This window comes from Oryctolagus cuniculus, chromosome 6, assembly GCF_964237555.1.
Source record: "Oryctolagus cuniculus chromosome 6, mOryCun1.1, whole genome shotgun sequence".
Classification (NCBI taxonomy): Eukaryota; Metazoa; Chordata; class Mammalia; order Lagomorpha; family Leporidae; genus Oryctolagus; species Oryctolagus cuniculus.
This window is the reverse complement of record NC_091437.1, coordinates 22,458,330-22,483,160: the sequence shown is the minus strand read 5'-3', so window position 1 is coordinate 22,483,160 and position 24,831 is coordinate 22,458,330. Positions and strand designations below refer to the sequence as shown.

The window sequence follows — 24,831 nt, the reverse complement described above, 5'->3', positions numbered from 1 at the left end:
TGGGCCTGCACTCAGGTTCTGGAGAAATCCGGCTACTTGGTCCATGGCAGGCAGGACTTCCTTCTTGTAGTTGCGAGCTGGTGCTTGGCTTATAGTATGGCTTGGGCCATATTTAACCTCACCTCAGTGATGTCACCCCCAGCCTGGTCCCAAGGGTGCTCAGGAGCTGGGGAGCTGCCTGGAGTTGTGTGAGTGGCTGCTGACTGCAGGCTTCAGATGCATCCCTTGCCGGTGTTGCTGGCTGCAGATGACAAGCTGGTGCTGGGGTCCCTGGGACTCTAGGGGCAGAGAGGTGGGGGGACCTAGCCAGGGACTAAGTGTCATGACTCACTGGTTCTTCCTCTGTGAAGGAGCCCCTGTGCTACGCTGCCCAATTACAGGGACACTGTGGCCCAGAGGGCCGGCTGGACGCTGTCTGCAGTGCCAATGTTGTCAGTGTGGGCTTGGGCTGCACTGGCCTGAGGTTCTAGACAGCGCTCATTGTTGAAGAGGGCACAGGGCAGCCTCTGGAAGCAGCTCCGCAAGGGGCCTGCTCAGAGAGGGGGGTGCGGGGGGCTCTGTCGCCATCTGCTGGCCAGAACTGTCTACTGGTCATTCTTGCAGGGTGGCCAGGTCCAGGCTATAGAGCAGTCTCAGCCCTGTCCCCTCCTTTACCTGGGCCAAGAATGGCACCACTCTGGGCACCCAGGGGCTACCCATGTAACCCTGTTACCTTCCCCCTTGGGAAAGGGTGGAACAGAGCGTACCCCATGCTGCTCCAGAAAGCTCCGTATCATTCGTGATGAATTAACCAGACTGGAGTTCAGATCCTGCCTCTACTTTTCTGCTGTTTGGCCTGAGACAGGTTCCTCTTTTTTTTTTTTTTTTTTTTTTTTGACAGGCAGAGTGGACAGAGAGAGAGAGGTCTTCCTTTTGCCGTTGGTTCACCCTCCAAAGCCAGGAGCCAGGTGCTTCTCCTGGTCTCCCATGGGGTGCAGGGCCCAAGCACCTGGGCCATCCTCCACTGCACTCCCGGGCCACAGCAGAGAGCTGGCCTGGAAGAGGGGCAACCGGGACAGAATCTGGCGCCCCGACAGGGACTAGAACCCGGTGTGCCGGTGCCGCTAGGTGGAGGATTAGCCTAGTGAGCCACGGCGCCGGCGAGGTTCCTTAACCTATCTCAGCCTTGCAAGCCCCTCTAAAATGGAATTAATAGTAACTACTTCCTAGGGTGGTAGTGGCATTAAGAGACTATCAGAGGAGCTTAGCTCTGCTGTAGCCTAGCCGTTCTCTGCGTGTTACCGCTCCGGCTTGAAAATACCCAGCGGGAGCCTACAGTTCCTGACCTCTGATGAAGTGTACAGGTGTGGGGAAAGACGGTTTCTCTTCCACAACTTAGGTGTGGACCCCATGTCTGCCCAGAGTGGGGCCGCGGGGCCTGCAGCCCCCAAGGGAGGCAGCGCACTGCCCAGTTCAGGCAGAGGCAAGGAAACACAGACGGCCCTTTCTTTAGCTTTGTGCAAGATTGAGCTCGGAGACTGCCTCTCGGGTCAGGCAGGGGCCTTGCAGACACTCTCCACCTTTCCTCCAGCATCTCCCACCGTCCCCCCAGCCTTGGTGTGCGTGGCTGGGCAGCCGTGCAGAGGAGCGGCTGTACCATAAAGCACATAGACACAATCACAGCTCCTTGGTGTTTCTGTATGCACACACCCATGAATCCACCCCCGGCGTGACATAAAACATCTAGCATCTCAGAAACTCCCTTCATCCACAGGGTAGCCATTATTCTGTCGTCGTTCACCCTAGTCCTTGTCTGTTGTATTGGTCTTCCCGTCCTTGGACTCGCACAGTAGACATTCTCGTGGCTTGCTTGTGTTCACAGTTTGCCAGAGTCATCCAGGCTCTCTCTTTAGCATAGTTTTTTCTTGCTGGGGAATATCCCATTATATGAATATATTACAGTCTATTTCATTTTACAGCTGATGGATTTGTTACTCCTAATGTTTGCCTCTTGGGGATAAAGCTGGCAGAAACATTCTTCTGGTGGACATGACCACTGATTTCTGCTGGGGCGCTGGCTGCGTGTATGTGTAGCTTGAGTGGATACCTCCAGCTTTCTGAGGTATAGCACTTTGTCTGCCAGGCGTTCCCAGGGTCAACGTTGGGATGCGGAGGGCTTAGCCACTGCTTGCAATGCAGGCATCCCATATCAGAGCGCTGGTTCCCTTCCTGGCTGCTCCACCTCCCATCCAGCTCCCCGCGGATGGGGCATGTGCTTGGGTCCCCGCCACTCATGTGGAAGACCAGGATGGAGTTCTTGGCTCCTAGTTTTGGCCTGGCCTAGAGCTGGTTTTTGCCAACATTTGGGGAGTGAACCAGTGGATAGGAGATTCCTCTCTCTCTCTCTCTCTCTCTCTCCCCCTCTGTCTGGCACTTTTCCTTTCAAATAATAATTTATTTAAAAAGAGAGTTGCAGTTGTCCCATATCCTTGTCAGCACTTGGTAGTGTCGTTAAGTGCAGTCATTCTGATGACTAAAATAATTAATTTCCACCAGAGTTCTATGCGGCCTTGCTGCTGACATGAAAGTCCACTTCACAGACAGGACAGCAGACGGGCTCAGCAAGGGGGAAGCATTTACTTCTGATCACGTGAGATGTTAGTGGCAAGTGGGCAGCAGCAGGCCTGCATACTCCTGGATGAAATTTTAGGACAATATTTTTTACACAGTTATGAAAGCAGAACTGGGAAAAAAAAAACAACATATATAGCATGTCAGTGCACTCTTCTGGGTTTGGGTAGTCTTCAGGAAGTAAGTAAAGCTGTCAAAAAACTTAGCAGAAAAAAATGTCTACAGGCAGATGTTGTGTTTGTTTTTACGACTGTGGATTCCAATGTGAAACTCTTGTAAGGATGCAAGTACATTATTAACTGACTACAGGAGCTGTTTCTGTGGCATAGCAGATAAAGCCGCTGCCTGCAGTGCCGGCATCCCATATGGGCGCCGGTTCAGGTCCAGGCTGCTCCACTTCCGATACAGCTCTCTGCTATGGCCTGGGAAAACAGTGGAAGATGGTCCAAGTGCTTGGGCCCCTGCACCCACGTGGGAGACTGGAGGAAGCTCCTGTCTCCTGGCTTCAGATTGGCCCAGCTCCAGCTGTTGCTGCCATCTGGGGAGTGAACCAGCAGATGGAAGACTTCTCTCTATCTCTCCTCTTTCTTTGTAACTCTGACCTTCAAATAAATAAATATTAAAAAAAAACATTAAGTACACCCCGTCTATGTACATGATCCATTAATAAATAAGGAGGAATTAAAAACATTTTCAAGTTAAAATGGATTTCAAGAAGAAACTGCATTTATAAGTCTGAAAGGTATATAAAAATGAAATAGTAAAATAATGACTATATGTGTCCACTAACCCTCTATGGAAACGGGGGGGTGGGGGTGGGTGCTGTGACTGCCCACACTTATACATGCAGCTGTATGGAATTTTGAAGTCAGAATACTTGGGTGTGCCAAAATGGGTTTTCTCAATTACAGCTCTTAGTTCTGGCTGATAGCAGAAATGCAACTCGTGACTTCCTCGTGAACTGTCAAGTAAGTGCTTGAATCCCGCAGTCAGGCTCAGGGCTCTGTCCCTGCACCGCCATCCAGGGACGCTGTTGTATTCTGTAGAGCTTATATGGTCCTGGCGCTGAAGCTGGCCTGGTCCTTAGCCATCTTCATCTTCCTCTGATGCCCAGGGCGGACAGACCTGACCCCTGCCAGCTGGGGTGTCAGCTTTGGTTTCTGTGGTGCCATGGGTGTCCACAGGTGTGCCAAGGACTGGCTGGGGCCACCTGGCCATCGCCCCCCTTTTCAGCAACTTCCATGCTGTTCCAGGGCCCAGGACATACTCTGGTGCTCCTTGGCGTCTTCACACATTGGCCATGAGCCTGAAATGCTCCCAGGCCGTCTTCTGAGGCACACCCAGCTGCGATTTCTACTGGAACCTTCTCTTCTCATCATGAAGACTGTGAAGCGGCAGGGGCTGTGGTGCAGCGGGCTAAGCTGCTGCCTGCAACACTGGCATCCCGAATGGCGTGCTGGTTCAAGTCCCGGCTGCCCCAACTTCCAATCCAGCTCTCTGCTAATACACCTGGGAAATCAGAAGATGGCCAAAGTGTTTGGGCCCCTGCCACCCACCTGGGAGACCCAGATGAAGCTCCTGGCACAGCTTTAGCCGTTGTAGCAATTTGAGGAGTGAACCACTGAGTGGAAGATTCTCTCGCTTGCTCTCTCTCCCTCTCTCTCCTTCTCTCTCTCTAACTCTGCCTTTTAAATAAGTAAGCAAGTAAGTAAATAAATCTTAGAAAAAAGTTTACAAAGCCCTTAGCCACTGACCAAGGCAGGGGGAGCTATCTAGGGGTTCTGGTTTCTTTGAATACCCGCATTGAGGGGTTGGAGGAAGGGGTCTCTATTAGAGCCCCCATGTTGTAGCTCTCTGCCGTGTTCTCTCTGGCACAATTCTCACCCACCTGGCGCCTTTTGGCAAACTGGGTCTGGCATCATCATCCCTTCTTGCCAGCTGTTTCGGCAGAGTAAGGTGAGGCTGAGAGGCGAAGCAGCCAGGGCAGGTGGGCTGACGGCAGCGTGGCTGAGCTTGCCTGCTTCTCAGGGGAGCAAGCACAGAGAATCGGCAGCAGAGCGCACACTGTGCACACTGATCACCCTTCAGCTCAAGCGCTGTCCCACAGGTGGGCACACACGTCCAGGGCCGTCTGTCCCAAGGGAGCGTGAGCTGAATTCTGGGCTGCAAAGGCGCACGTTAGGTGCAGCGAGAGGACCACCCCATAGAATCCTCGCGTGCTTTACAGCCATGAAGACACTGTAACGAAGTCACCGTAAAAGCTGGGATTTCCGAGACCTTCTGTTTCCCTGGAGGTAGCACACCGGGGACAGCTGTAAATCAGAAAATGTTCCTGGTGCTGGAGGGCCGGAACCAAGATTCGGCGTCGTGGCTGTGAAGGCAGGGGCACGGCTCTGGCGGAATCCTCAGCCCTCTCTCGGGCTACTGGACCGGGAGAAGTCTGTTCTTTCGGGTTTGTTTTCTGCAGAACAAGGGGTTTTGATTACACAGTGTGTGGGGTGACTGCGATAAAGACCAGGCTTCAGCCTGCTGCGGGTCAGCCCTGGGTCCGGCGGCAGCCCTCCCCTCACACCCACACACATCCGAGGGCGCGCAATGGGGACCGGGTCTGCCTGTCCCAGGCTGGTGGTGACCGAGCGGGGATAGGTCATTCCCGTTGTGCGCTCCACAGTCCTGCCAACACCCTGGCCCTGTTGAAGGGAGGATGTGAGGAAGGGCGGTTGAGCTAGAGAGTGTGGAGCCCCTGCTTCAGGGCCCTGTCCCTGAGACCCTCCCCGCTGCTGCAGAGATTTCTCAGTCCCCCTCCCCCACCATAGGCGTCACTGCGGGGTGCTGGGGGGGCGGGCACATCCCAAATTGGAGTGCCTGGGGCAAGTCCCAGCTCCCCCACCTGTTGATCCAGCTCCCTGCTAACATGCTTGGAAGGCAGCAAAGGATGGCTTGGGTTCCTGCCGCCCATGTGGGAGGTCCAGATGGAGTTCTGGGTTCCTGGCATTAGCCTGGCCCAGCTCTGGTTGTTGAAGCCATTTGAGAAGTGAATCAGCGGACGCAAGATCTTTCTCCTTGTGTCTTCCTCGCTGTCACTCTGGCTTCCAAACATGTGTGTGTGTGTATCTTAAGAATCACTTGAGGGGTCAGTGCTGTGGCATAGTGGGCTAAGTCTCCTCTGCCTGTGGGGCCAGCATCCCATTTGGGTGCTGATTCTAATCCCTGGTGCTCATCATCTGATCCAGCTCTCTGCTTATGGGCTGGGAAAGCAGCAGAAGATGGTTCAAATGCTTGGGCCCCTGCACTCGTGTGGGAGACCCGAAAAAGCTCCTGGCTCTTGGCTTTGGATCAGCTCAACTCAGTTGCGGCCAACTAGGGAGTAAACCAGCGGATGGAAGACATTTCTCTCTATCTCTCCCTCTCTCTCTCTCTCTTAACTCCACCTCTGAAATAAATAAAAATTTTTCTAAAGAAAAAAAGAATCAGTTGGAGAATTTGTTTACCAGGAGCAAAGCCTGGGGCAGGCACCTGACCTAGTGGTTAAGGTGCCTGCAGGCCCACTCGGAAGTGCCTGGGTCCCACCCCACGCTCCTGCTTCCAGACCCTGGGAGGCAGCAGTAATGGCTCGGTGCTTGAGTTCCTGACACCCTGTGGGAGACCTGGCTTTACCACCCAAGGCTCCATCACTAGTTAGGAGCTCTCTGTGTGTGCCCATTTGTCTGTCTCTCAAATAAATAATGCACAAAAATATTTTTTGGAAGAGAGAGAAACCTATTTCCAAGCAGTTAGATTCATTAGACCGAAAGTCGATCCAGGAATCTGCATTTTTCTTGGCTTCAGGCAGGTTGCTGATTTTTTTGAAGCAAAATACCTAATATATTCATGTGGATCAATATCCAAAGGCAGAAGAGGGTGTGAAGTAAGAACCATTGCCACCCATCCCCCAGCCACCTGGTTCCCTTCTCCTGTGGCATCCAACTTGCTGCTTGTCTTTTCTGAATCAATACAAACAAGTAAATAAAATCTCCCTTTGCAAAATAAGCATCTCTTGGCGATTCTATTGAGGGTGTAAGGCTGCCACATAACACACCGGACACGGGAGTAAGGGAAAGAGATCATTGGGGGAATCCCGACAGACTGGAGGGAAGGTGCAAAGAAGGAGAAAGAGAGGAGAGTGTAAGAGAGATCGAGAGAGAGAGTGAGAGCGAGAGCGAGAGCGAGAGAGAGAGATCAGGAGACAGAGAGAGGAGAGCAGGGGAGAGAAGAGGAGGCTAGAGCCACGTGTTCAGGAACAGGTCCTTTTAAAACTTTGCCTGAGGGCGGGCAGGGAAGCAGGAGCAGTGCATCCTATTAGGATGGGGGTGGAGCTTGACACCGGTTGGGCCTTGTGGCCACCTGGCTTCCAGCAATGGCAGCAGGGGCCAGAGCCTGGGATGCAGATCAGGGTGTAGATCACGCCATCGATAAGACTGCGCCATTTTCCTAACAGAGGGCTCTCGGCTATTTGGGAAATCATCTGGCTACTTCATGTCAGGCCTTGTGCGGGGTGGCCAGGCTGGCTAGCACTGCTCAGTCCCGCTCAGGACACTCAATGAGCCCCCCCCCCAATATTTATTTATTTATTTGAAAAGGAGAGAGAGAGAGAGATCTTCCATCATTGGTTTACTCCCAGATGGCCACAGCAGCCACCTTTCACTGCCTTCCCAGGTGCATTAGCAGGGGAGAGACATCAGAAGCAGAGCAGCCAGGACCTGAGCCAGTGCTCCGATACGGGAAGCTGGCATCACAAGCTGCACCTTAACCCGCTGCAGTACGACACCCCACAAATGTTTCTGAGGTGCCACCCTGGATGTGCCCACGGGAAGGGAGTCGAGGGGCTCGGGTGGACCAGGCCCAGGAGACCTGGAGCTGGAGCTGCAGGACAAGGCTGTGCTGTGCAGAAAACACATGAGCTGGAGGCCTTTCATCTGTCATCAGCAGTGGCACCTGGCAGACACTGGACACCACAGCCAGTAGACAAAGGCCTGGTAACGCGAGGAGCGGCCTGGCCTCCTTGCCCAGTGCTATCTCGGAGGAGCTGGAGGGCTCTGGTTTCCTTAAGGGGCCCCGTGTGGAAGTGTCTTTTGTCTTCCTGGTGTCAGGGATACCGTCACGTGCCGTGGCTGGGTGAGCCAGGCGCCTCAGCCGCCTAGCCAGGGGAGGGTCATGTTACCGCGGCAGAGCAGGTAGGGCCGGGCAGTTGCACAATCCCCGACCTGGCCGGGCCGGGCATGGGACTTTCAGATGACTTCTCCCTTTATAGTTGGGTCATGGATCTTATCAGGGCCTTCTGGCCTTCCGGGAGCACCACACACATCAATTGTGTCCAGACCCGGCCCTGGCTGCCTGGTTCACTGCCCAATCCCCAGCCCCGAGCCGCCTCCACGCAGGGCCTCCATGCATGCTTCCTGCAAGAACGCAGGCCCACTCCCTGCTGTACGGAGGCCTACTGGCCGGCCTCGAGGTATCCCTGCAACAGCCGCTATCCTATCCGGCTCGGGCACTTCTTCACAAGTCAGTGGCAGAAAATAAGTACCCCCTGCTGCAGAGCAAGGTTCAGATCCTGACTTACTGATTCATTTAGATTCACTGCTGTGATGTTCCCTAAGTGCAGACAGACAAAATGTCGTTCCTCAGCAAAGCGTGATGGTGGTGAGCAGGGATGGGCCGGGGCAGACACAGGTGAAACCCCAGCTCGGGCCCTGCCCAGCGGAGTGCCTGGCTCCGCGCCAGCCGCTCCATCTTCCCACTAACTTCACCCTGGGAGGCCAGCAGGTGGGAGCAGCACCCCGCGGGGACCCAGACCACTCCCACCCGACACCCGCAGGTTTCGGCCAGGCCCCGTCCTGGTTGTTCGGGTCGTCTGGGGAGTCAGGCAGGGAGGGAAGCGCCCCCTCCCCCACACTCCTTCCTCGCTCTGCCTTTCGATGGAAACAAACATGAACCAAGAACGTGGCCGGCACAAGGTGGCTGAGCCTCGCGGAAGAGGCGCGTCCCTCAGCGCCGGGGCTGTCGCCAGCAGTCGAGGCGCTGCAGTGGACAGGCCGGGCCTCACCGCTCGCGCCCGCGGACGACACGCTCACAGCCCGCGCACGACACGCCCACACCCCGTTTTGTTGTCGCCAGGCTCTTCAAGATTGGGGCTTTCGCTCGGCTCAGGGCAGCCTCTGCCTGCAGGACCCTTCCAGGCCGCCGGGGAGCCGCAGCCCGCGCCCGGAGCCCGCTTTCTCCAGCGAGCGGGCCGCGCTTCCGAGGCGGCGTGGGCCGACGGCCCCTCCCTCGGCCTCGGCCCCTGGCCCGCCCGCCCCGCCGTGCGCGGCCCGCAGTCAGGCGATCGCGGCGGCCAGCCCCGCCGGCTGTGTGACGCCCGGGCCCGGGGTCCTCAGCGCCCGCGCCCGCTCCTATAAAGGCCGCCGCCGCGCGCCGCCGCTGTAGTGGCCTTGTCGTCCGCCTTTCTCTTCTCCTTGCGTTGACGCCGCCCCTCTCTCGTCAGCCTCCGGCCCGCCGGCTCCTCAAACCCGAACACCGTGAGTAGCCGCCCCGTCGAGCTGGAGGGGGCTGCGGCGCCGGCGGTGCGGGCCCAGAGGCGGCAGCGTCTCGGCTGTGGCCTGCGAGGGGCGGGCGCCGACCGGGCCCGGCCTTCCCTCGGGCCCGGTGGAACCCGTTGTCGGCCTCGTTCTTCAGGAGGCGCCGTCGGGCTCTGCTCGCCGCCTCCGCCCTGGTCTCGGCAAGGCCTCTGCCCGCCGCGCGTCCTCACGGCGCCGGGGGGCGGGAGCCGAGCGCTGCCCGGGCCCGGGCTCTGCATCGGGCGAGCGGCCGCCGGCGCGGGGCTCGGCGTCGAGGCCCAGGCGGCGGCCCGGGGCCTCCCTTGGCGTGGAGCCTGCTGCCCACGGGAGCGGGCAGGAGTGGCGGCGGGCCCGTGGGTGGGTGGGGGTCTCCCGGCTGGTGCTGGCGCGTGGCGGTGCCTGGAGGCCGCGGTCTTGCTCGGCAGGCCGGCGCCGCTCGCCCTTGCCTTCGGCGTCGCCGGCCCGCCTGTGTGTCCAGGCGCTTTTTGTGAAGACGTTGCTGCATTGTTTAGACACAGCCCGGAGTCGCGGCAGCAACTGTTTTAATAGTAGATGCCATCGTCAGAGTGGTGCGGACTCCTAGGGCCCTAACTCTGTAAGACTTAACTCGAGGTGGCAGGTTTTGTAAGGGGGGGGGGGGGAGGGCCACCTGCTCTGGAGGCTCCGGGTTCGGGTGCTAAGGGCTCGCATTTTTCATTACACTGTTGTTTGTGTCGTAGAACAATGCAGCCCCCTCCACCCTGCCCTTTAATAAGATACAGGAGTTTCGGGCGCTTAAAAAACACACAAGTTTTGTTGTTGTCGTTAGGATGTGATAGAATCTGCCTAATTGCCAGCCGCTGGTGGGGTTATTTAATTTGCAAGTACAGAAGCTTAAAGAGTTGAGGAGATGGTTGTGGAAGCGTGTCGAATGAAAATTTTGTTCATTATTACTTGAAAATGTCGCACTCCGTTCCAGTGTAACACTGAAAGTTCTCTTTGAACGTTGTCTAGAATTACCCAGTGCATCGAGTTACAGATTGACTGATTGTCTCCTAGCTGTTTAATGAGATTGAGGCTCCCTTAAGAGTAACCTAATACATGAATTTGACTGTGACTAAGCACATCTTATCATTTGTCAGGAATTTTGAGAGAAATATGAAGTAGTTGTCCTGCTTTGATGTTAGGAATTGACTTTGTCAAACATGGGATTCTGTAGTATTCCAGTTCTGTGGACTGTAAGAACATAAAACGTTTTGTTAGTTAACGAAAAAGAGGGGTGACACTGAAGTGCTTTCTCGTGGGGGTCCTTTTGTGGCTGCCTTGTCACGGAAGGGTCTGCTGCTCTGAGCCCCCGGGCAGCCTGCAGAGGCCGGCAAGGCTCCTGCGAAGGGGGATCTGATTCCCGTCCCCCAGGGATGAGTGAGAGCTGCACGTTGCAGTGGCTCCGTTTCAAAAAGGCTTTTGCCTTTTGCTTTCTTCTAATAGCTCGCTCGTCTGCTTGGGAGAGGGGAACATTTGTCTTAGAAAAGCAGAGTAAATACTTTAAGTTATATAGTGGGTCTCAGTCTTTGAACCCAAAATGGGTTTTATGATGTTTTGATTCCTAAAATTGATACTGTTTTTAATATGATGCACCTAGAAAGCTTTGGAGGTATTTTTAAGTTGGTAAATAGGATTTTGAATACCTGAGAAGCCTGGGCCTTTAAAAGCTGTACTGAATTTTAAGAAAACTTGCACTTTTACAGTGAACTATTACCATTCTTTTAAATAACCTGAAGATTTTAAGAAATTGAATATTTTTGCTTTTTGCCAGAACTCTAGTCCTTTGAGTTAATTGTCTAATTTTCTGTAAGAGATTTCTATGCTCATGACTCCAGTTTAATAAATACATCTTTGGAGCAAGAAGTACATTTGTGATATGGGGATTTTTCCCAGATCTCAGACTTGGACACCTGAACAATCAATAATGAAAGATAAAAAGGCCTCTGAAATTTAAGCTCTTAATTCCTTAATTGTTTAGGGAATTGTGTTGATGTGTTTATCCTTTAAGTCTCTGGTTCAGACCTAAATGAGCATATCTTGTTCTACTCTTGGATTCTGAATTCATTTTTCTGTGGTTGGTCTCACTGTATGGAAATTAATGTCTCTTGAGTAGTGTTTTGGACTGAACTTCCTCAAGTTTGCAGGTGCTCAGTTGTGGCAGAGTAGCTATTCAGAGTTGTCATTATTCAGTGGGAGCAAAAAGGTAGGCAGGAAGCAAATAAGTGTATTTTGCTTCAGACATTTTGCATCGAAAGTATACCACATGACTGAAAGATGTGTGTCCGTGTGAGTTCAGTAGGGCAGGCTTCCTTTCCTAGGAGTTCAACTTGGAAACATTTTATGGAATTACTTGTAAACCAGCAGACTGTCTGTGGTAGTGTTTCACAGTGTGTGTCCTGCAGACTTTGTGGTCAATAAGTTACAGGCTTCTGACAGACTGTAGTTGATGGAATGTCAGGTAGATGTTAGAGTTCTTAAATTTTACCTTTAATATGCTCTTTTAGATGCCTTCAATAAAGTTGCAGAGTTCTGATGGAGAGATTTTTGAAGTTGATGTAGAAATTGCCAAACAGTCTGTGACTATCAAGACCATGTTGGAAGGTAAGTTGGTAAGTTTGTTGGATAAACTTGGTGGGGGGACATGGGAAGAAATGTGTAATTAGAGATTCTGTGAATATTCGATTCGACTTACAATAGTAAATAATTTGCCATAGGTGCTCAGAGAGCGTGAAGGGTGAAGTTTACTCTTTTTATTTTTATTTTATTTATTTATTTATTTATTTTTAAGTATAAATGGTGGGGCCAGTGCTGTGGTGTAGCAGGTAAAGCTGGGCATCTTGTAAGGGCACTGGTTCGAGTCCCAGCTGCTCCACTTCCCTGCCACTGTTACATAATTTAATGAGTGCATTAACAAAGTTGTGTGCCAAGCAGTGCTGTGGGAACTTCTTGCCTAGTGTTACTCCTCAGGCTCTTGGAGAAACTGCAGTGTATAGCATTAGTGAGGTGATATGCATTTCAAATCTATTAAAATTGGGATGTTGTGAGAGATTATTTTGAGGTACAGTAGACTGGATGTGCTCGGGAGAAGTGAAATTCAAGTTTTTACTTCGGGTTTGGGTTGTGATACCACAGTTGGTAGAGCTGAAAATGAGTTTGAGGGAGTGGAGAAGAAAGTAACCCGAATGAATGTTCCTGAAAAGATCTGGGTAGCAGTCAGTTAATTGAGTTATGTGGGTCTTGGTCCCTGAGTTCTCAACTGCTGGAGACAGATGTGTTTTGCATGATGGGTTATGGTAATATGACTATGGAAGATGAGGGTGGAATGCGGCCAGGTGGTGAAGAAGTGAGAAGTGAAGAATCTGTGGAAGCCAAGAGAAGAGGGAATACTTGTAGATGGCTCATAGATGTCCAGGTTCATACCCTGAAGACAGGTGACTAAGACTTTCATAGTCACCAAGTAGAGGCAGAAGCTGAATGTGGAGGGCATGTTTTCTGTTTTCTACGTGGATGACTTTTGTTCTCTGGAAAAGCCAAACATACTTTTTGTTGGTAGTTTGTACCAGTCATGTGGCACGTAGAGTTCTGTGTCCTGATAACTTATGTAGGTCACTTGTATTAAGTTGTGAACTCCTTGGTGCATCCCACAATGGTTGTTCAAGTGCTTGTTGAATGAAGAAGTATGGTAGAGTCACTAATAAAGACTGTGAAAGTCATCCAAGTGTATCTAATGGTAGGTGAGTAAGGATACAACCGCCGTCTACAGTGCCGGCATCCAGGAAAGCAACAGAAGATGGCCCAAGTCCTTGGGCCCCTGCACCCACTTGAGATACCTGACTGAAGCTCCTGGCTTCGGATTGGCCCAGCTGTGGCCATTTGGGGAGTGAACTGTGGATGGAAGATTGCTCTATCCCTGTTTCTCTCTGTTATACTGCCTTACAAATAAGTAAGTCCAAATAATAAAAGATGCAGAAACTAATAGCAAAATTGTTGCCTGAATACGTGGCTTTGGCAATGAAAATGTTCCTCTTTTTTTTTTTTTTTTTTCTTTAAAGATTTATTTATTTATTTGAAAGTCAGAGTTACACAGAGAAGGCGAGGCAGAGAGAGGTCTTCCATCCGCTGGTTCACTCCCCAGTTGGCTATGCCAAACCGAAGCCAGGAACCAGGAGCTTCCTCCTTGTCTTCCCAGGCAGCTGCAGGGGCCCCAGGACTTGGGTCATCTTCTACTACTTTCCCAGCTAATCCAGCCAGCAGCTGGAACTCGAACCAGCACCCATTTGGGATGCCAGCAATACAGGCGGCGGCTTTACCCAATAAGCTGCAGTGCTGGCCCTAGGACCTTACTTTTAATATGACTAAATCCTTCTTCCAAATACAGTTTGTAACCAAACAAGCTGGTCTTCTGTGTGGTTTCTTATTCTGCATAGTCTAATTTATTTGTCTCAATTAATTAAAAATGCTGCTTACTTGTTAAGGAAAAACCTAAGTGACTTAATCCAAATGGAATTTCATACACATAAGACATTGCGATTTTTTAATTTGACAGGTAGAGTTATAGACAGGTCTTCCTTCCATTGTTCATCCCCCAAATGGCTGCTATGGCCGGCACACTGTGCCGATCTGAAGCCAGGAGCCAGATGCTTCTTCCTGGTCTCCCATCTGGGATCAGGGCCCAAACACTTGGGCCATCCTCCATTGCCCTCCCGGGCCACAGCAGAGAGCTGGACTGGAAGAGGAGCAACCGGGACAGAATCCGGCGCCCCAACTGGGACTGGAACCAGGTGTGCCGGCGCCGCAGGCAGAGGATTAGCCTGGTGAGCTGTGGTGCTGGCTGATTTTGTGGTTTTAATCTAAGCTGAGATGGGATCAGGGGCACAATGGGGAGGGGAGGTAAGTGCACCCATCTGTATAGAGTGAGGTTGAGGTCTTCAGGTATTCTCTTGTCTTGACTTCGCCATTGCAATTGCTTGTTAAGCTCAGTGACCCCTCTCATTAAATGCATTGTGTGTTTTCAGTTCTTCCCTGTATCTGTTGGTAGCGTTTGACACTTGATCATTCTGTTTTTAACGTGGCTTCCAGGATGTTTACCTTTATTTTTTGTTTAAAAGGTTTATTTTATTTGAAAGGCATAGTTAACAGGAGGAGAGAGATCTGTCTTCGATTTGCTGGTTGAATCCACAAATGGCCACAGTGCCTATGTCTTGGCCAGATGCTAGAAATTCCATCTAGGTGTTCCATGTCAGTGCAGGAGACCAAGAACTTTGGCCATCTTCTGCTGTCCCAGGGACATGAGCAGGGAGCTGGATCTGGAGTTGAGCAGCCTGGACTCCAGCCAGCACAGAAATGGGTTGCTGGTATTGCAGGTGGTGGCTTAACTAGTGCAACACAACTTCCTGGTCTACCACGTGGGTGCAGGGGCCCAAGGACTTGGGCCATCTTTCAGACGCATTAACAGGGAGCTGGATCAGAAGTGGAGCAGCTAGGATTCAAACCAGCGCCCGAAGGGGATGTCAGCACTTCAGGTGGTGGCTTTACCCACTGTGTCACAGCTCTGGCTCCTAAAAATAATGGCTCTACTGGCAGCCTTTGGCAGCCTTTCCCTTATTGATTGATGCCAATTCCATTGGCAGCTCCATCTTTCTCATGCCATCAACTTGTATTCCCTGATTCCTTTCACATTACATAATGCTTCTCTTTTGTTGGTGCATTGTTGATGCTACCAAAATGCACACACAATTAGGCTGTTGCTTAACTCATTAGTTACAGTCTATGTCCAAGCACTATTTTATGCCTGGGTAGTTTGCCCTGTGGTTAGTGTCCTTGATAATCCCCTGCTGTCTCCTGTCTCTTCTCTTTATACCTAAAATACACAAGACCCTATCATCTAGCCTCTTATTATCTGATCTTAACTGTTGCTCTTTCCCCTTGTTATCTTCTGTATTAATTCCATAGTGTTATTGGAATATGCTAGATATTCCTGTCAAAGACTTAACTACTTATGTGTTTACATCTGCTCAGCAAAGTATCCAGCAGAGTTCTAAAACTGGGACAGTTGCTTTATCCTCCTGTATTCATTGTTGGCTCTCCAGTGCTTAGGAAAGCACCTGATGTGCAGTAGGGACTGAAATGTTTGACTCGACGTTGGCTATTTCTTCATCACTGAGAACAACCAACTGAGGGTATGAAAGTTAGATGTTTTAACAGAGAAGCCTGTTGGTTCAGTATTATAGGTAATATGTGTATGATAAACAGCAAGAAAGGGTGTATGTGGAAAGTAAATTCCTCAATGTTCTCTTTAATTTCAATAGGCATAATATCCTTAAGTATCCATGCAGAGGTACTTTAAACATAAATAGATGTGCACATGGCTACTTTTCTTTAGATAATTTTTTTTTTTTTGTCAGAATTAAAGTGAAAGTGGGTGGGGAGATGGGGAGATATTAAGATCTCCTATCTGTTGTTATACTCTCCAGATGTCTGTAGCCACTGGGTCTGGGCGGGCCAATTCAAGGAGCTTCTTCTGGGTGTCCCATGTGGGTGCAGGAGCATTTGGATCATCTTCCGTTGTTTTTTGAGGCCACTAGCAGGGAGCTGGATACATAGTGGAGCAACAGGGACTTAACTGGCACCCATATGGGATGCCGTTATCACAGGTGGCTGCTTTATCTTTTATGCCATAACACCAACCCCAACATGTGTCTTTTTATACTTACGTTTTTTTTTTAAAAAAAAATGTTGTCTTGACTCTACTGTTGTGGTGCAGTGGGTTAAGCTGCTGCCTGAGACAGTGGCATCCCATGTGGTCGTCGATTCATGTTCTGGCAGCTCCGCTTCGATCCAGCTCACTATTAATATCCTGGGAAAAGCAACGGAAAATGGTCCAAGTGATTGGGCCCTTGCCACCCTTGTGGGAGACCTGAATGAAGCCTGCCCTTGGCCTGGCTCCCCACCTGGCTGTTGTGGCCAGTTGGAGATTGAACCAGCAGATGGAAGATCTCTTTCTCCAACTTTGACTTTGAAACAAATGAAAACAATCTTGTTTTTGTCTGTTACATGATCTGTTGTGTGTATTTATACATCTTTGGATTTCAGATTTGAATAGCTTGATTTTCTGTTACTCTGTTAATTGAGTCTATTTTGCCTTTTTTTTAAAATTTTTCTCTCTAGAGAATTTGGTGTAAAGAGTAAGGGTCCAGATGTAATTTTTTTTCCAGATGGTTGCCCCATCATTTAACCTCAAATATGAAATCATCTTGATTTTATGTGAACTCCCTTTACATAATATTCTGTTTGTATATTCATACTTCATATATAGTTGAGGATGTTTTATGGACCCATTATTAGGAACCACTAATTTTAAATGCTCTTAAGAGACCTGTTCTTAGGAAAGTACTTTAAAATAACCTTTTGCAAGTTTTTTGAGGCATAACCTGGTTAAAGAGTTAGAAAGTAATGGCAGCTCTATTCTGTTTTTCTTAGATTTGGGGATGGATGATGAAGGAGACGATGACCCGGTTCCTCTACCAAATGTTAATGCAGCAATATTAAAAAAGGTGAGGTCTTCAGAGTGTTTAATATTTAGAGTTGGGGACATTTAAACGTATAAATGAACTTAGTTTTTATGCCTTTTACACACTTTAATTCTTCCCGTGTGTAGTTCTGAGTCTAGCATGTGAAGCATATAATCTTGATGAGGTGGGGAAACATAGATAACATTTTGTAGATCAAAAATTGCTGAATAAATCAAACTACCTTTGAATATATACTGGTATACATTTTATTGGGATGTGTACATTATTTCAGCTCTTGTCACTGAAGTGTTCTGCTTGAATAAAGTGTTAATTGATGAATACAGGTCATTCAACAATGTTAGAACTTACTGCTTAAAATTATTTTTAAAGTTGAATGATCTTTAAACACTTGGGATTGATACCTGCTTGAGTGTTCTTGAATAATACATGAGTATACAGGAAAGAGTTGTGGTCTGTTCTTTTGCCACAGTTGACCTGTTGCCATTAATTGGGCACCAGAAGGATGCTTTTAGGGGTAGGCATTTGGGTTAGCAGTTAAGAGACAGGCTTGGTCCGGCCTTTGTGGCCAACTGGGGAGTGAACCAGCGGATGGAAGACCTCTCTGTCTCCCTCTGTCCCTCTCCCTCGCCCCCCCCCCCCCCCCCGCTTCTCTGTGTGTGTAACTCTGCCTTTCAAATAAATAAATAAATCTTAAAAAAAAAAAAAGAAAAGGCTTGGGAAGCTCCTGGCTTGAGCTTCCTGCGAATGGGGACTCTGGGAGGCAGCAGTGATGGCTCAAGTAAATCGAGTTCCTGCCATCCATGTGGGACATCTGGATTGAGTTACCAGCTCCTGGCTTTGGCCATAGCCAGAGGCTGTTACGGGCAATTTGGGAGTAACTACGAGAACAGGAGCACTTGTCTGTTTCTACAATTAAAAGAAAATTAAGTAACCTGCTTTGGGGTCTCATGTTGTGGCGTCGCCTGTTAAGCTGCTTGCATTGCCAGCATCCCATATGGGTGCTGGTTTGAGGCTCGGGTGTTCCACTTCTGATCCGGCTCCCTGCTAATGAGCCTAGGAAAGATTGGAAGGTGGCTGAAATGCTTAGGCCCCTGCCACCCACATATGAATGAGATGGGGTTCTTGGTTCCTGGTTTCAGCCTTGCCCAGCCCCAGCCGTAGTGGCCATCTGGAGCTGCTCTCTCACTCACCTTTCAAGTTATATAAATGCATCTATGGGGGGAAAAACTACTTTTTTTGTACACTTAGCAGTAACTTATGTGATACATGATCTAGATGTAAAATACCTGAGTCACAGGGTGGTTTCATCTTTTACAGGTATTGTTAGTCTCCCACAAAAATACCAGTTCTCAGAGCATAATGCAATTGAATTATGACTACCATTACTAGGTGGATATTACTGAAGTGGCTGAAGTCAAAATAAAGGAATATATAGTACCTTGTTCCCATTTCTGTCTGCATTCACTCCAATTCCTTTCCTTCAAGATAACCATTTATCCTTTCAGTATATGGTACTGTAGTTACTAACAAACAAGTGTTCCTTCTCCCCCATTTTTTTTTTTTTAAGATTCATTTATTTGAAAGAGTTACAGAAAGATGAAGAGACAGAAGTCTTCCATCCACCAGAAACTTCTGAAAAGCAATAGTCTTTTTCCACATTGGTGTAAAAACTGGCTAGTTCCAGTTGGCTCTTTCCTCAGGATTTTTAATGAAAATTATTTGGAAGGTGGGGGACAAGGGATACAGGGGGAGCCAGAAGCCAGAGTCCATCCAAGACCCCCATGTGGGTGGCAGGTACCCAAGTACGTAGGCCATCATCTGCTGCCTTCAGTGCATTAGCAGAGAGCTGGGTGGAAAGCCTGGGGGCACTTGGACAGGGGATGTTGTCCCCAGTGCTGTCTGAGCTGCTGAGCCAAAACCTGCTCCTTAATTTTCATTAGTTAAAAACATTTTTTTTCAAAGATTTATTTGAAAACATTACTGCAAGAGGGAGAGACAGGAGAGATATCTTCCATCCACTGGTTCACTCCTCAAGTGGCCACAATGGCCAGGGCTGGGTCAAGCCAAAGCCAGGAGCCAGGAACTTCATCCGGATGCACGGGCCCAAGCACTTGGGCTATGCTCTGCTGCTTTCCCGGGCACGTTAGCAGGGAGCTGGTTGGGAAGTGGAGTAGCCAGGACTCAAACTGGTGCCCATATAGGATGCCAGCACTGCAGATACTGGCTTAACCTGCTTTGCCACAGCACAAGCCCCTATTTTTAAAAGTTTATTTTCATTGAATGACAGACAGATAAGAGAACTTCCATTTGCTAGTTTGATTCTCAAATGCCTGCAACAGCCAGGGCGGAGTCAGACTGAAGCCAGGACCCTCCAAACTCAGTCTCCCACATGGATGGCGAGACCCAAGTACGTGAGCCATCATCTGCTGCCTCCTAGGTTGCTCTCTACAGTACGAAGCTGGATCAGAAGTCTAAGAGCTTAGAATCAAACCAGGCACTCCAGAATGGTATCCCAAGCAACAGCTTAACTCCTGTGCCACATCCTGCCCCAGAAGGAAGTTCTTGCTTCAAGAGTTGTTGAGACGAACCAAAATTGGCCTGCATTCTGCTTCTTGACTTGCTCTGTGATTGTTCTTCCATGCATGCTCCTCCGTTGTTGACCTCTGGCCTTGGCAATCTGGTGAACCACTTGAGATTACCTGATCTTTGACTTGGAAATTCTAAAACCTGACCCGAACACACCACCTTTTTCATCAGTAGCTACTGAACTAGAACGTAGACTAGTAAAGAGTCTAGCTAATTGACTTTGTGAAACTTTAATGCGATCATTCCCCCCTGATGAGGGAACATTTGGGCCTTTTCTGGTTTGTTGCTGTGGCAAATATTTTTATACCCATGTCTAGAGTATTTTTAATTACTTGGTTATAAAGTATGCACATTTGTGCTTACCTAGCAGTTGCTAGATTAGTTTTCAAAGGGGTTTATATCAGTTTATACTCTCTAGTAGAATTCATGTTTCGTTCACACTGTTGCCTGCGATTAGCATCATTCAGATCTGAATTGGGGGCCAGTGCTGTGGCGTAGTAGGCTAAGTCTCTGCCTGCGCTGCCAGTTGGTGTCCTGGCTACTTCTCTTCCATTCCAGTTCTCTGCTTATGGCCTGGGAAAGCAGTGGAAAATGGCCCAAGTGCTTGGGCCTCAGTACCTGTGCAGGAGACCCGGAAGAAGCTTCCGATCAGTCCAGCTCCGGCCATTGTGGTGTGAACTAGTGGTTGGAAGATCTCTTTCCGTCTCTGTAACTCTGCCTCTCAAATAAATTAATAGAAAAGAAACAAAAGAAAATCTTTAAAAAGATTAGGATTTGGTTTTTTTTTGTTTTTGTTTTTGACAATTTGGAGTAGTGTCTAACTGTAGTGTTTAACATTTAGTGAAGCTGAACATTTCCTAGTGTTTGACTGTTTAGATTTTTGTTAACTGCCTATGCCTGTCCTCTTATACTTTATTTACATTTTATTTGAAAGGCAGATCGGCGGAGATAGAGAAGTGCTGGTTCACTTCCCAAAAACTAGCCACAGCTAGGGCTGGGCAGATTGAAGCCAGGAGCCTAGAATTCCATCTTGGTCTCTGACGTGCTTGGCAGGGGCCCCAAGCACTTGGGCTATCCACTGCTGCCTTCCCAGGTGCATTAACAGGAAGCTGGATCAAAAGCAGAGCAGTTGACACTGTGATGTGGGATGCTGGTGTCACAAGTGGTTGCTCAACCCCTGTCCAACAGCGCATCCCTTGCATGGTTTGCTTTTACCCAATAAGACCTTTTACCCTCTGGGACCATTTTTGCTTTCAGGCTTAGCTATTAACTTAGTTAACCTCTGCCTTGTTCTTACCCCAATATAGGAGTAATAGTGCCCCAGGAGTGGCTTGAATAATAAATAATTCTCCATGGGAATGAACTTTTGTTGTTTGTTGTAGGTCATTCAGTGGTGCACCCACCACAAGGATGACCCTCCTCCCCCTGAAGACGATGAGAACAAAGAAAAGCGAACGGATGATATCCCTGTTTGGGACCAGGAATTCCTGAAAGTTGACCAAGGAACACTTTTTGAGCTTATTCTGGTACGGTAAAAGAGCTCTGTTCCAGAGAATCTTTGGCATTCCTTGAAGAGTGAGAGTTGCTAAATTCATTGATGCTGAAGTTTAACACTCTGAATTTAAATACAATTTAAAACCATGTTTCAGGGATCACATTAAATGTAAACAGTGTGAACACTATGGCTGAGGGGTGGAGATTGTCAGATAAAAAAAGCATGATGTAAGCCGGCGCCGTGGCTCAATAGGCTAATCCTCCACCTTGCGGCGCCGGCACACCGGGTTCTAGTCCCGGTTGGGGCGCCGGATTCTGTCCCGGTTGCCCCTCTTCCAGGCCAGCTCTCTGCTATGGCCAGGGAGTGCAGTGGAGGATGGCCCAGGTGCTTGGGCCCTGCACCCCATGGGAGACCAGGAAAAGCACCTGGCTCCTGGCTCCTGCCAGGATCAGCGCGGTGCGCCGGCTGCAGCGGCGGCCATTGGAGGGTGAACCAACGGCAAAAGGAAGACCTTTCTCTCTCTGTCTCTCTCTCTCACTGTCCACTCTGCCTGTCAAAAAAAAAAAAAAAAAAAAAAAAAAAAAAAAGCATGATGTAGCTATGCCATCCATAAGAAATTTACTCCAAATATAGATGCAGGAGTGAAGGATAGGAAAAGATATACTCTGTTAACACAAGAGAAAGCTTAAATCATGTTTTGGAGCAAAGAATATTTGTATTAGGGAGGTTACAGAGGGTTACTTCATAATGATAATGGGATCTGGTTTTAAAGACAATTCAACCAATCAAACATTTGTCTGCCTACAAGCAGAACTTTGAAAAAGTGAAACAAAAACAAGTAAACCTCAAAAGAGAATCGGGAAAATACTGAATCAGAGATTTCAGTACCTGTTTCTCAAGAATTAGTGTAACAGGTAGACAGAAAGTAAGGCTATAGAAGGCTTGAGTAGCACTTGATCCACTTGTTTCCCTGAACATCTGTATCTACAGCACATCATGTCTAGTGACAGAACATGTGTTCAAGTGTGTATCATCAAGAGACCAGGTTCTAGGCCATAAAACATCTCAGATTTAAAAGTCATTCAAAGTTTTCTCACCCCAAGGGAATTGGAAGTCAGTAATAGAAAAATAACTGGATAAATCTTAAATATTTGAACATAAACCCATTTGTAAGTAACTCATAGGTCATCGAAGAAATACTTAGGCAGTATTGTGTACCAAATAGAAATAAAACACATGAAAAATGTGTGACATACAGTTAAAGCAGTATTTAGAAAGATATTGTTAGCACTAAATGTCTTTCAGGAAAGAAGTGAGCTAAGCTTACACCTTCATCATTTAATGATGAAGTTCAAGTAAACTGAAGAAGCAAAGTATTAAAGTGCAGGATTTGGTGAAATAGTAAACAGGAAAATAGAAAAAAATTAGCGTAACAAAACCATGCTTCTTTGAGAAGTATGGATAAATAGTTTTGCTGAGACCTGGCATGTGGTGCTTTCATGAGCATACATGTGTGCACACATGTCCGTGCATACACATACATAGACTAGGCTGTTATTTACTATATGAGTTAGTGTAATTAACTTAAGGTGTCATAAGGACTCAGTATTATAGAAGTATAGCAAAAAACAGAAAAGTCTTTCACAGAAAAATTTTTATTTATAGTTGTCTTTTGTATCCACAAGGGATGTACTTTGTCCAATATACTTTAAGTTGTTCTGGATTACTTAGAAATCTGAAATCATGCTGTCTTAATAAATGCTGTGTAAATAGTTGTTAAACTGTAATGTGTAGGGAATAATGACAAGAAAAAAAGGTCAGTTTGTGTTCAGTACAGATGGAGCTGTTTTTTTGCTCCCAGATATTTTTGATCCTCAGTTGGTTGAATCCATGGATGTGGAACCCACACATAGGCAGGGGTAACTGTAGTCTTTCCTTGGATTTCTGAAAGTTAGCCAGCATTTTAAGCTAGTGGCTTTATCAGTCACTAACATTGGTTGGAGTATAAAACAGCAAGTATACTTCACTGAAAACAACTATCACCTTATAGGCTGCAAACTACTTAGACATCAAAGGTTTGCTGGACGTTACGTGCAAGACTGTTGCCAATATGATCAAGGGGAAGACTCCTGAGGAGATTCGCAAGACCTTCAACATTAAGAATGACTTTACTGAAGAAGAGGAAGCCCAGGTAGGTAGCCATGTATCCAGGAGTCAACTTCTTGAGGGATGATTAGTACCTCTGTGTCTTAAACGTGTAGTCTATGCCAATAAAAATGTAGATGATGCTGCTCGTAGATAAGAAAAATCAGTTTTCAGCCAAAGATGCTTTTTCGTATTCATTTATTAACAGTTACTAGTTTTAATACTTAGGACCTTTTATATATTTTATTTCAGGAAAGCAGATGCTATGTAAAAAATGTATGCTAGGATGCTTCAGATTACCTTAAAAATGCAAAGATGAGAATGATTTTGTTGACATCGCTACAAACTGAAATTATGTGAATGATGTAATTGGACTTGCTGTGCCACCTTGGGTGACAGAAGCTATAACTGCTTATTGCCTTTGCTTTTTTGATAATTTCAGTAGGGCAGAATGAAAACCTGGAGAGAGGCAAAGTCAGAGAATCGGGAAGTACACTATTTTTTTCCTTTTTTAAAGATGTATTTATTTGAAAGTCAGAGTTACACAGAGGAAGAGAGAAAGATCTTCCATCTGCTGGTTCAGTCTCCAATGGCCACAGTTGCCTTGCTGGAGCTGGGCTGGGCCAGACCGGGCTGAAGCCAGGAGCCTGGAGCTTCATCTGGGTCTCCCACGTGGGTGCAAGGACCCAAGCACTTGGGCCATCTTTGCGCTGCTTTCCCAGGTTAAGCAGGGAGGTGGATTGAAACTGGAGCAGGTATATGGGATGTTGGTGTCGCAGGCAGCATGCTTACCCTCTACACCACAATGCCCCAGGAAGTATACTGTAAGCCTGGTGTATCTGTTATCCATTTTTCTGTCCCAACTCAAAGGCTATTAGTTTAGCAGTAGAGGATACTTACAAGTCTTGGGAAAGACTACTTAAGTAAGGTACTTGCTTATATCTGTGTCTTCTAGGTACGCAAAGAGAACCAGTGGTGTGAAGAGAAGTGAAATGTTGTGCCTGACACTGTAACACTGTAAGGATTGTTCCAAATACTAGTTGCACTGCTCTGTTTATAATTGTTAATATTAGGCAAACGTAGACAAATGCAGCAGCAAATCATTTGTTTTAGCAGAATATTGTCCTCACTGCATGTGTAGTTTGAGTACAGATTCCAAACCCGAGTTTCTTCTAGTATGATTGAAAGTTCCTGTTTACTTTGCTCTGAATAAAACTGAACTGTGGGTCCTCGATAGAAAGTGGCATCTGGGGCTTCCTCTCTTCTCGCAGAGTGATTGCTGCCTAGTTTATTGTCCAGTTAAATTGAGTGATCTTTTAAAAGTTGGCATTGTAAATAAAACAACTTCCAAAAAGTTTTCTGAAATAGAATTAAAAACATATTATCTTTATTCATGAGTTGGAAACTGGAAAGAGGCTACTTGAAACAAACGTTGTGAGTGGGCCCATTAGGATGTCTTTCAGCTGCACGGTCAGTCGGTACCACTGGCACTGGTCAGCTTTTGGGTAGCAGGGCTCCCTTACTTGGATCTGAGGACTTTTTCTTATTTTTAATCCTCTCAGCTTTGAGTAGATTGCCTAGAAGACAGTTACTACCTGGTTTGTGGTTTTGGGGGTGGGGAGAAATGTAACTAGACAGTTTGTTAGCTTTTCAATTAAAAAAGACACTTAATTCATGTGTTATGTCATCTTTTTATAATCACTGTCCCCATATGGGGGACACTGTTGACTCTACTTGCATGTCAAAAATAACCTTTAATATTAAAATATGTGGCAAAATCCAGAAGACCTCCATTATGAATGTGAGATACTTTCAATAAAAGTAAGTTATAATAGTAGGTAGTAAA

At 47.9% G+C, this 24,831-nt stretch overlaps 1 protein-coding gene across 4 annotated transcripts; it reads left to right on the top strand.

The window, feature by feature from the left end:
* The first annotated feature begins 8,784 nt into the window (after positions 1–8,784).
* On the top strand, positions 8,785–24,831 carry SKP1 (S-phase kinase associated protein 1). 4 transcript variants are annotated; one of them, XM_070076100.1, is made up of 6 exons: positions 8,785–9,164; positions 11,732–11,828; positions 16,707–16,780; positions 20,728–20,871; positions 22,891–23,031; positions 23,428–24,831. In XM_070076100.1, exons 2-6 carry the CDS (start codon positions 11,732–11,734, stop codon positions 23,428–23,430), a joined length of 459 nt encoding a protein of 152 aa, XP_069932201.1. In that variant the 5' UTR covers positions 8,785–9,164; the 3' UTR covers positions 23,431–24,831. The 4 variants fall into 4 exon arrangements, with proteins under 4 accessions (XP_069932201.1, XP_002710256.1, XP_069932202.1 ...); XM_002710210.5 differs by having other exon boundaries at positions 8,844–9,164; positions 23,941–24,831; XM_070076099.1 differs by lacking the exon at positions 8,785–9,164 and adding an exon at positions 9,583–9,798 and having other exon boundaries at positions 23,941–24,831.

What these genes read in the sequence shown, in the direction of transcription:
- SKP1 (XM_002710210.5), top strand. Translation starts at nt 11,732, where the DNA reads ATGCCTTCAATAAAGTTGCAGAGTTCTGATGGAGAGATTTTTGAAGTT. An exon ending in TATCAAGACCATGTTGGAAG is followed by an intron (nt 11,829 to 16,706) that starts GTAAGTTGGTAA and finishes TGTTTTTCTTAG; the next exon opens with ATTTGGGGATGGATGATGAA. An exon ending in ATGCAGCAATATTAAAAAAG is followed by an intron (nt 16,781 to 20,727) that starts GTGAGGTCTTCA and finishes TGTTTGTTGTAG; the next exon opens with GTCATTCAGTGGTGCACCCA.